At 35.9% G+C, this 12,550-nt stretch overlaps 1 protein-coding gene across 18 annotated transcripts in view; it reads right to left on the reverse strand.

Moving 5' to 3' along the window:
• The window catches only part of CCDC7 (coiled-coil domain containing 7), a 288,810-nt gene that overhangs the window by 168,262 nt on the left and 107,998 nt on the right, over nucleotides 1-12,550 (reverse strand). For all 18 annotated transcript variants that reach the window (XM_082854543.1, XM_082854542.1, XM_082854544.1 and 15 more), the window contains one exon: nucleotides 12,351-12,423. In XM_082854543.1, the coding sequence (XP_082710669.1) occupies nucleotides 12,351-12,423 (73 nt within the window). The remainder of the gene's footprint in view (nucleotides 1-12,350; nucleotides 12,424-12,550) is intronic.

Below are 12,550 nucleotides of genomic sequence, written 5' to 3' on the forward strand. Positions count from 1 at the left end.
GAGTTTTAGGGGAAATGTCTATGAAACCATCAAGGATTACAGAATATCTATGCTATATAACCTATAAAAAATTTAGAAAAAGACACATTTTTCTCCATTTCATTTTACAATGTTAACAGTACCCTGATGCCCAAACTAAAGAAGAACAGAACAAAAAATCGGCCATATCATTTATGATTGTATCATTGCAAACTGTATAAACTGAGATAGGTGAGATTATGTTGAAGTAACAAACAATTGTAAAATTCCAGTGGCTTAAATACAAAGATCTATTTCCTGTCCCTACTCCATGTTCATTAAAGTTTACCTAGAGGTTCTGCTCAACATTATCACTTTGGAACTAGGGCTGATATAAATCTTACTATCTGCAACATTCCTAGCCACAGCAGCAAAGGAAAAGAGAGAATGAAGGGAAGCACACACTGGACCCTAATGCTTCCACACATGACCAATTCATGCTAAACTGACCTAAGGAAATCACATGGCCACATCTAAGTTAAGAAGTCAAGATGGTGACATCAGGAAGATGGCAGAACAGAAAACCCTAGACTCTCCTCCCCATGGAGATACCAATTCAACAACAATACAAGGACCAATTCTCTTTGTGAGAAATGCAGAGACCAGGTGAGAGGTTCCTGCAGAATGGGTTGAAGATGAACCAGCAATACAGAAGCCAGAAGGTAAATTTGTGATGCCCTCTAGCAATAATTCTTCCTCCTATCTCAGCACCACTAATCAGGAGGAAAATGTCAGCTCCCAGCTTGCCCCTGGGAAGTGAAGAAAAGGACTAAAACATGTGTCCAAAGCTCAGACTTTTTGGGGGGCTACTGTGGGACTGGTTTCTGTCTGGATTGAATCTCAACACTGAGAGGAAAGGGCCTAAGGTTGGGAGCTGCTGAGAACAAAGGTGATAATATGAGCTAGTATACACTCAACGAGTATACATTCAATATGAGCTAGTATACAAGCAGGCAACCCCCCCCCCCCAATCCCAGCTTCCTCCTGGGGAGGAAAAGAATTGGAACATTCACCCACATTTCAGCTTTTCAGGGGGATGCCTGAGGCCCTAGCTTCTGTATTGCCTGTCTTGATGTACTAATGGGACCCAGAATATTCTAGTTGTTTAGGGACCACTAAGAACAAAGATGACAGTTTAGACTAGTATGCACTCAAAAGTCAAAGCTCCTCTCCCCAGCTCAGAACAATGCGTTTGAGAAAACAGTTTCAAGATTCTCCCTGGGGAAGGAAGGAGAAGACTCAAATATATGTCCAATGTTCAGACTTTTCAAAGAACTATGCCAAGGGACTGTTATCTGTCTTGTATCTCTCAGAGCACTGACCAGCCTCCACATACACTACAAGCCTGGGGACTTGTGAAAACAAAACCAACAAACAAACAAGAGTTGGGTGGTAGGCTGCTGCTCCACAGGGTCTGCAGAACAGCAGAGAGATACCAGAGGGAGCAAGAGATCATGAACTCCTGTAAAAAAGAGAACCCCTTCTAATTAAGAATTTACATACACAAGTCCAGGGAAGACACATCAACACAATAGGTGTGACAGGTTTCCAGAACCTCTAGCCTGGCTGAATGGAGAAGGTTTTCCTCTGTATGAATCCAGTCTGTAGAGAGGTGGTAGATTTTTCACATGTGCAGACATTAACACATAGTGTCAAGGAGCAAGAAGAAAGAAACATGGCCCAATAAAAGGCTCCAGAAACTTATCTTAAAGAAATGTATGTATATGAATTACCTGACAAAGATTTCAAAATGCCCATCATAGAAACTCTTAACTACCTCAGTAAAATGTTGCAAGAACAAAATGAGTATTTCAACAAAGAGATAGAAAATACTTTAAAAAACACCACACAAATTTTGGAGCTAAAAAATACAATAACTGAAATTTAAAATTCAGTAGAGGGGTTCAATACGAGATTTGATAAAACAGAAGAAAGAGTCAGCAAACTTGAAGACAGGTCATTTGAAATTATCCTATCATAGAAAGAAAAAAGATAAAAATGAAAAAGTAAAGAACTGAGGGCTTCCCTGGTGGCGCAGTGGTTGGGAGTCCGCCTGCCGATGCAGGGGACACGGGTTCGTGCCCTGGTCCAGGAGGATCCCGCATGCCGCGGAGCGGCTGGGCCCGTGAGCCGTGGCCGCTGAGCCTGTGCGTCCGGAGCCTGTGCTCCGCGGCGGGAGAGGCCACAGCAGTGAGAGGCCCGCGTACCGCAAAAAAAAAAAAAAAAAAAAAAAGTAAAGAACTGAAAGGACAAATGGTACATTATAAAACAAACCAGTATACACATTACAGAGTCTCAGAAGAAGACAGAAAGGGAAAGAAAGTTTATTTGAAAATAATCGCTTAAAACTCCCCAAATCTGGGAGATAAAATTGATACCCCGTTTGAAGAAACCTAAATGTCTCCAAAAAGGAAACCTAAAGAATTTCACACCAAGGTACATTATAATCGAAGCATCAGAAGTCTAAAACAAAGAGAGAATTTTGAAATCAGTAAGAGAAAAGTGACTTCTCACATACAAGGAACCCCTACAATACTACCAACAGATTACTCAGCAGAAACCCTGAAGACAACAAAGGAGTGGGATGATATATTAAAAGTGCTGAAAGAAAAAAAAAATCCTGCCAACTAATAATACTCTATCCAGCAAAACAATTCTTAAAAAACAAAGCAAAAATAAAGACTTTCCCAGATAAACAAAAGCTTGAGAGCTTATCACCACTAGACCTGCCCTATAAGGAATACCAGAGAGAGTCGTTCAAACTGAAATTAATGGAATCTAAACAGAAACACAAAAGTATACAAAACACAGACTATAAAAACATGTTAATAAATACAAAATATAAAAAAGATATAATCTGTGACAACAAGAACATTAAAAGGAGAGTAAAACAGTAGAGTTATTGTGTGAAATTGAAATCAAATTGTTGTCAATATAAAATAGACTGTTATAACTATAGAATGCTTTATGTAAGCCCTATAGTAACCACAAAGAAAATATCTATAAAAGATATGTAGGAAAAAATAAGAAAGTAATGAAAATGAAAATTTTTAAAAATCAATAGAACAAAAAGGAAAGAGCAAGAGAGGAAAACAGAGACAGAAAGCTAAAAAGAGACCCAAAAAATTAACAAAATGATCAGAGTAAATCTTTCCCTATCAATAATGACTTTAAAAATACACTCCCCAGTCAAAAGATACCTATTTTTGACACACACACACACACACACACACACACACACACACACACAGAAAGATACCAATTTTTAAAAATTGAATCAATTTTTTAAAGACCCATCTATATGCCATCTATAAGAAAATAACTTTATGTTTAAAGACATAAACAGGCTGAAAGTGAAGTAATGAAAAAGATATTCCATAAAAATGCTAACTAAGTGAGAGAAAGAGTGACAAAACTTGTATCAGACAAAACAGACTTTAAAACAAAAACTATCAAAAGATACAAAGAAGGACATCATATAATAGTAAAAGGGCCAATTCATCAAGAAGATATGACACTTATAAATATATGTGCACCCAATATCAGAACCTCCAAACATATGAAGCAAACATTGACAGCTGAAATCCACAACAGTGGATTTCAATACCCATTTTCAATAATGGATAGAACATCCAAACAAAATATCAATAAGAAAACAGAGGAGTGATATCATCAAAATGGCAAAATAAGACTTTTCTACCCTCTTTTCCCCAAAGGACACTAAGTTTTACAATTACCCACAGATGAAAGTGTCTTTGTGGAAGTCTGGGAGTATAGCAGAGAAGTTCCGGCACAGTGTTGGAGCAACTACAACAACAAAAATCCAAGATTTGATGCAATAAAGAGGATAAGAAGACTAGTTTCTCTTTAACCACATCACTCCAAGGAAGCAAAGCTCAGTTCCAAGAGAGACTTTCTTGGCCTATGATTTCTCCCATGGGAGAAAGTGAGAGCATGTGAGTGAGTGACTGGCTTTCCCAGCTATTCAGGATGCTGCCAAAGAGCCCGACTTCTTTCTTATCCTATCCAGAAAGGTGAGGTTTACTGAAAAACTAGAAGGTAGGGAGGTGCTTGGAGAACAGCATCCAGGACTCTTGGAGGCATCAGAGGGATGTTAATCCTACTAACCACTTTGTGGAATCATCAGGAAGCCCATCCACAAGCCACCGGGAAAGCCTCACCTGTGGATACCCTCAAGTTGCCGTGGGCACCATCAACACTAAGTGTACCTCACACACACACACACATACACACACCCCCCACATGGCTGGATCACTTTGTGTACACTCAGTGGGAGCAAGATTGAGCCTTTGTAGATAGTGAGCATGTTCAGAAAGCTTCCTCAATTCTGCCATATTGGGAGGAAGCACATAAAATTTTATCATTCAGCACCACTCTGGGGAAAGTAAACAAATGGGAGGGTGTCAGCACATAGCCTGGCTTTGTAGGACTGAGAGAAGGCATATAATCTTAAGAATTCCCCCTCCCTAAAAACGTGACAAGAAGTGTGGAGCAGGCACATCCCTAGAAAAAGCCTGAGAAAGCCCCAGAATACCAAGCAGATTGGCCATATGAAGGTATGTCTCTCATTAAGCCAATAAGTAAAGACTGAAGGAGGGGCCTGCTTATTCAAATGCAAAGCCAGGAAAGCAAGATGCCAAGGTATATGAAAAATCAAGGAAACATGACGCCATCAAAGAAACAAATAATTCTCTAGTAACCAACCCCAAAGAAATGAATATCTACACTTAGCCTGAAAGATAATTCAAAAAAAATGTTTAAGGAATCTCAGTGAGCCACAAGAAAACACAGACAATCCAATAAAATCAGGAAAACAACACATGAACATAATAAGAAGTTTAACAGAGTGACAGAAAACATAGTAGAGAATCAAACAGAAATTCTGGAGCTGAAGGATACAATTAATGAAATGAAAGATATAATAAAGAGCATCAACATCAGAATGGATCAAGCTAAAGAAAAAAAATCTGTGAAGTAGAAGACGGATTGTTTTAAATTATCCAGTAAAAGGAAAACAACAACAACAAAAGAATAAGAAAGACTGAAGAAAGCCTACCTGAACTATGGTATACCATTAAAAGAATCTATGCATTATTGGAATTTCAGGAGAAGAGTGGGAGAAAGGGTAGAAAGCTTATTTTAAAGTAATGGTTGAGAACGTCCCATCTGGAGAGAGATTTGGACATCCAGGTTCATGAGCTAATAAGTCACCCCAAAATTTCAACCCCAAATGATCATTTCTAAGACATTATCTAAATAATGTCTAAAATCAAAGACAAATAGAGAATTTTAAAGCCAGCAATAGAAAAAAAATTCCTCATATACAAGGGAGTCCTCATAAGGCTATCTGTGGATTTCACAGCAGAAGCCTTGTGGGCCAGAAGATAGTGGGATAATATATTCAGAGTTCTGAAAGAAAAAAAAAAAAAACTTGCAACCAAGAATATTTTAACTGGTAAAGATATCTGTCAAAACTGAAGGATAAACTGTCACAGACAAACAAAAGCTGAGGAAGTCAATCATCACTAGACTTGCATTACATTAGAAATGCTAAAAAAAAGTTATTCAACGTGAAATGAAAGAATGCTAATTAGTAACACATGAACATATAATAACACTAATAAAGATAGATATATAGGCAAACTCAGAAAACTCTAATACTGTAATATGGTGGTGTGTTAATCACTCAGCTCTAGTATGAAAGTTACAGGACAAAATTATTAAAAATAAGTATAGTTATAATAATTTGATAATGGATACATAATACAAAAAAAGGTAAACTGTTACATCAAAAACATAAAATATTGGGGGGGTAGTAGAAGGGTAGCATTTCTATATGTAATCAAAGCTAAGACATTATCAGCTTAAAAAGATTGTTATATCTGCAATATGTTTTATGTAAGCCTCATGAAAATGACAAGCAAAATCCTACAGTTGATACATAAAAAATAAAGAAAAGGGAATCAAAGTGTACCACTACAGACAATCATTAATTCACAAAGGGAGGCAGCAAGAGAGGAAGAAAAGAACATGGGAAATACAAAATAACCAGAAAACAATAAGACACATTAGCAAGTCCTTGCCTCTCAATAAATATTTTAAATGTAAATGGAATAAATTCACTAATCAAAATGTTCAAAGTGGCTGAGTGGATAAATAAAAAAATAAGATTCAACTACATGCTGCCTCCATGAGACTCACTTCATCTTTAAGGACACATAGGCTCAAAGTGAAAAGATGAAGAAGACATTCTATGCAACATGGACACCAAAAGAGCAGGTATAGCTATACTCATATCAGACAAAATAGACTTTAACTCAAAAACTGTAACAAGAGACAAAGAAGGTAATTATATGATGATAAAGGGGTCAATTCATCAAGAAAATAAAACAATAAATATAAATGCTCCCAACATCAGAGCACCTAAACATGTTAAGCAATACTAACAGATCTGAAGGGAAAAAAGAGAAAATAGTTCTGTTGAAGAAGGGCACTTCAACACATCACTTTCAACAATGGATAGATCATCTAGACAGAAAATCAATAAGGAAACATTGAATTTGAACTATACGTTAGACCAACGAGCTCTAACAGACATATACAAAACATTCCACCAATAGCAGCAGCAGAATATACATGCTTTTCAAGAACACACAAAACATTCTCCAGAGTAGATCATATGATAGGTAACAAAACAAATCTTAGCAAATTTAAGAACACTGAAATCATACCAAGTATGTCTTCTGAACCCAATGGTTGCAGAAAAGAAATCAATAACAGGAGAAAAACTGGAAAATTCACAGGTAAGAGCAAATCAAACAATACACTCTCAAATAACCAGTGAGTCAAAGAACAAATGGAGATAAAATAAAAAATTATCTTGAAAAAAAGAAAATAAAAACAACATGCCAAAATTTATGGGATGCATCAAAAGCAGTTCTAAGAAGAAAGTTTAAAGTAATAAACATCTATATTTAGAAAAAAGATCTCAAACAACCTAACTTTACAACTAAGTACTAGAAAAAGAAGAAAAAAATCCAAGCCCAAAGTTATCAGAAGAAAGGAAATAAATATCAAAGCAGAAAGAGACTAGAAGAATAATACAAAAATCAATAAAGTAACAGCTGTTTTTTTTTAAAGTTAAACAAAATTGAGAAACCTTTCAACTGAGAAATAATAAAACAAAGACTCAAGCAAATAAAAAATCAAAGAGGAGAAATTATAATGGACACCACAGAAATAAAAAAGATAAGAATACTATAGAAACTGTACATCACCATTGGATAATCAAGAAGAAACTGATAAATTACAAGAAACATACAGTCTATCAACACTGAATCATGGAGAAACAGAAAATCTGAACAAACCAATTAATACTAAGGAGACTGAATCAGTAATAAAAACCTCCCATCAAAGAAAAACCCAGGGTTAGATGGTTTACTGGTGAATTCTATGAAACATTTAGAGAAGAATTAATACCAACCCTTCAAAAAGTTTTCCAAAAACTGAAGATGAGAAAACACTCCCTAATTCATTTTATGAGGTCAGCATTACCCGGATACCAAAGCCAGATAAGAATACTACAAGAAAAGTTCTCAACAAATTGAGCATAGAAGAAACATCCCTCAACATAATAAAAGCTATATGACAAGCCCATATTAACATCATAGAAACCAATCTCACAGAAACCAAGAGTAAAATGGTGGTTACCATGGGCTTGTAAGTGGGGGAAATGGGAAGATATTGGCCAAAGGGTACACATTTCCAGGTATAAGATAAATAAGTTCTGAGGAGCTAATGTACAGCCTGGTGACTATAGTTAATGACAGTGTATTACATACTTGAAAGTTATTAAAAGAGTAGATCTTAAATGTTCTTACCACAAAAAATATTTCAGATGATTGATGTGTTAACTAACCTTATTGTGGCAATTATTTTGCAATATATGTGTGTATGATTACCATGTTTTATTCCTTAAACTTACAAAATGTTACATGTCAATTATATCTCAATAAAGCTGCGGGGTGTAAGAGGGTGAAAATAAAGGAAACAGAAGTCTTATATGTTAATCATACCTGAATAACAAATAAATAAATTAAAGAAAATCGGTCAAGAAAATAAACAATAGAAAGCCAGTCTGTAAAGAGAAGGAGAGGAAATAGTTTTTTCAAATATGTGGATAGCAACACAGGTGTCGAGGAACAACAAGAAACAGGGAAATATGACCCCAAAAAAGGAACAAAAAAAGTCTCTGGAGAACAACTCTATAAAGTTGTTGAGGATTTCAACACCGCTATTAGTCCAACAAACGTACATACATTTCACCCAGCAGCAGAATACACATTATTCTTAAGTACACACAGAACCATCTCTAGGATAGATTACATGTTAGGTCAAAAACAAGTCTTAACAAATCTAAGAAGACTGAAATCTTCAAGTATATTTTCCTACCACAGTGGAATGACACCACAAATTAATAGCAAAGGGAGGTCCCTGGTGGTCCAGTGATTAAGATTCAGTGCTCCCAATGCAGGGGGCCTGGGTTCAATCCCTGGTCAGGGAACTGGATCTCCCAGGCTGCAACTAAGAGCCCACATGCCATGACGAAAATCCCACATGCCGCAACGAACATCCTGTGTACCGCAACTAAAAGATCCTGCATGCCGCAACTAAAAAGATCCCACATGCCACAACGAAGATCTCACACACAGCAACAAAGATCTTGCATGCCACAACTAAGACACAGGGCAGCCAAATAAATAAATAAATATTAAAAAGACAGAAATTAATAGCAAAAAAATTGGAGAATTCACAAAGATGTGGAATCTAAATACACACTTTTAAACAACCAGTGAATCAAAAACAAGCCAAAAGGGAAAGTAGAACAAACCCACACATATATGGTCAATTAATTTATGACAAAGGAACCAAGAATATACAATGGGAAAAGGACAGTCTCTTCAATAAATGATGCTGGGAAAACTGGAAAGCCATGTGCAAAAGAATGAAATTGACCACCATCTTACACCATACACAATTAACTCAAAACTTGATGTAAGACCTAAAATGATAAAACTCCTAGAAGAAAACATAGGCAGTAAGCTCCTTGACATTGGTCTTGGAAATGATTTTTGCGGTTTGACAATAATATCAAAGGCAAAAAAAGCAAATATAAACAAGTAGGACTACATCAAACTGGAATGCTCTGGCAAAGCAAAAATCCAACAACAAAACAAAAGGGCAACCTATCAAATGAGAGAAAATATTTGCAAATCATGTATCTGATAAGGGGTTAATATGTAATATATGTGAAAAACTCATACAACTCAATAGCAAAACAACAAAAACTAATCTGATTAAAAAATGGGCAGAGGATCTGAATAGATATTTTTCCTAAAAAGATATACAGATGGCCAAAAGGTACATGAAAAGAGTCTCAACATCACTAATCATTAGAGAAATGCAAATCAAAACCACAACATAATGTACAGCATGATGACTATAATTAAAATACTGTATTCAATATCTGAAAGTTTGCTAAGAGAGTAGATTTTTAAAGTCCTCACCACAAGAAAAAATGTTTTGTAACTATGCATGGTGATGGATGTTAACTAGACATATTGTGGTGATCATTTCACAATATACACAAATATCAAATCATTATGTTGTTAAAGACCTAAATGTAAGACTGGATACTATCTATAAAACTCCTAGAGGAAAATATGGGCAGAACACTCTCTGACATAAATTGCATCAATATTTTTCTGGATCTGTCTTCTACAGTAATGGAAATAAAAGCAAAAATAAACAAATGGGACCTAATTAAATTTGAAAGTCTCTGCATAGTAAAGGAAACCATAAACCAAATGAATACACAACCTACAGGATGGGAGAAAATATTTGCAAACGATGCAAGCAACACAGGATTAATTTCCAAAATATATAAACAGCTCATATAGCTTAATATCAAAAAACCAAACAAGCTAATCAAAAAAGGGCAGAAGACCTAAACAGACATTTCTTCAAAGAAGTTATACAGATGGCCACCACACACAGAAAAAGATATTCAACACTGTTAATTACTAGAGAAATGCAAATCAAAACTACAATGAGGTATCACATCACATCAGTCGAAGTGGCCATCATCAAAAAGTCTACAAATAATAAATGCTGGAGAGGGTGTGGAGAAAAGGGAACCCTCCTACACTGTTGGTGGGAATGTAAACTGGTAAAGCCACTATGGAGAACAGTCTGGAGGACCCTTCAAAAACTAAAAATAGAGTTACCATATGATCTAGCAATCACACTCCTGGGCATATATCTGGAAAGGACAAAAACTCTAATTCAAAAAGATACATGGACCCCAGTGTTCACACCAGCACTATTTACAACAGCCAAGACATGGAAGCAACCTAAATGTCCATCGACAGAATGGATAAAGAGGTGGTGTGTATATATGTATGCGCGCGCACACACACACACACACACACACACAATGGAATATTAGTCATAAAAAAAGAATGAAATAATGCCATTTGTAGCAACATAGATGGACCTACAGATTATCATACTAAGTGAAGTAAGTCAGACAGAGAAAGACAAATATCATATGATCTTACTTATTTGTGTAATCTTTTAAAATGATACAAATGAACTTATTTACAAAACAGAAACAGACTCACAGACATGGAAAACAAACTTATGGTTAACAAAGAGAAAAGGCAGGGAGAGATAAATTTGGAATTTGGGATTAGTAGATACACATTACTATATATAAAATAGATAAAAAAGGGCTAACTGGGCTTCCTTGGTGGCACAGTGGTTTGACAGTCTGCCTGCCGATGCAGGGGACATGGGTTCATGCCCCAGTCCGGGAAGATCCCACATGCCGCGGAGCGGCTGGGCCCGTGAGCCATGGCTGCTGAGCCTGAGCATCCGGAGCCTGTGCTCCGCAACGTGAGAGGCCACAACAGTGAGAGGCCCGTGTACTGCCAAAAACAAGGGCTAACTGTATAGCACAAGGAACTATGTTCAATATCTTATAATAACCTATAATGGAAAAGAATCTGAAAAAGGATATATGTGTGGGGCTTCCCTGGTGGCGCAGTGGTTGAGAATCTGCCTGCCAATGCGGGGACATGGGTTCGAGCCCTGGTCTGGGAAGATGCCACATGCTGCGAAGCAACTAAGCCCATGTGCCACAACTACTGAACTGTGCTCTAGAGCCTGTGAGCCACAACTACTGAGCTCGCATGCTGCAACTACTGAAGCCCACACGTCAAGAGCCTGTGCTCCACAACAAGAGAAGCCACCATGATGAGAAAACTGCAATGAGAAGCCCGTGCACCACAATGAAGAGCAGCCCCCACTCACTGCAACTAGAGAAAGCCTGTGCACAGCAATGAAGACCCAACACAGTCAAAAATAAATAAATAAAATAGATTAAAAAAGAAAAGAATATATGTGTGTATGTGCGTATACACATACACACACATATATACATATATATATATATCTGAATCACTTTGCTGTACACCAGAAACTAACATAACATTGTAAATCAACTATAATTCAATAAAAAAATTTAAATTAAAAAATCATTATGTTGTATATTTGAAATTAATGTTATATATTAACCAATTATATTTCAATAAAAAGCCATAAAAAAGAATAAAGTACCTATGAATAAATTTAACCAAGGAGGTCAAATATCTGCACACTGAAAACTATAAGACACTTATCTCAGATAACCAATCATCACAGGTGAAAGTGTAGAGGCACTCTCAGTTCAAAGCACAAAAGAAGAGTGATACTCCTGCACTCTACATCACAACCATTTAATTTGATTTTGGAAGTTCCGGCCAATGCAATAAGACATGGGTTGGTTATAAAAGCTATACATGTTGGAAAAGAAGAATAAACTTACATTTAAAAATATATATTATACATCAAACACCCAAAAAACTTAGCTAAAATATTACTTATTTATAACACAAATCATCTGTTTTCCTGCTTATACCCTGATGAATTTTTGGTATAATATTATGTTAAGAATTCATAATGCCATATACTGTTATTTGGTTGAGACAAAGCTATCACTTCCCTTTACAAAAATTTTAGTTAAGACAGACTGAGTAATATGTTAACTCACCAAATTAACTTTTACGTATTGGTCAATATATTTGTATATTATCTCATGACTGCCTAAGAAGTTATTTCTACATTTAGGAATGTTCTCACTTCATTTACTTATAATACGGGAACACACAATCATTAACATTTTTATCTTACAAAACAGAAAATCTTTTTACCTTGAAATTCTCTTGCTTCTTCGTAAGTTTGCTTTTTAATCTTACTTCGTAAATTCTCTTCTAAAATATCAGCCTTAATTACAAAAGTTAAAATAAGTAATTAAAAATTATACATCTTAGAACTCTAATTACCTTCTTTTATATCTACAATGTCATTACAGCAACATTTTACTTTTCATTATTTCCTGAATGTATCAAAT

Source organism: Leucopleurus acutus (genome assembly GCF_964270905.1).
Source record: "Leucopleurus acutus genome assembly, chromosome: 1".
In the NCBI taxonomy this organism is placed as follows: Eukaryota; Metazoa; Chordata; class Mammalia; order Artiodactyla; family Delphinidae; genus Leucopleurus; species Leucopleurus acutus.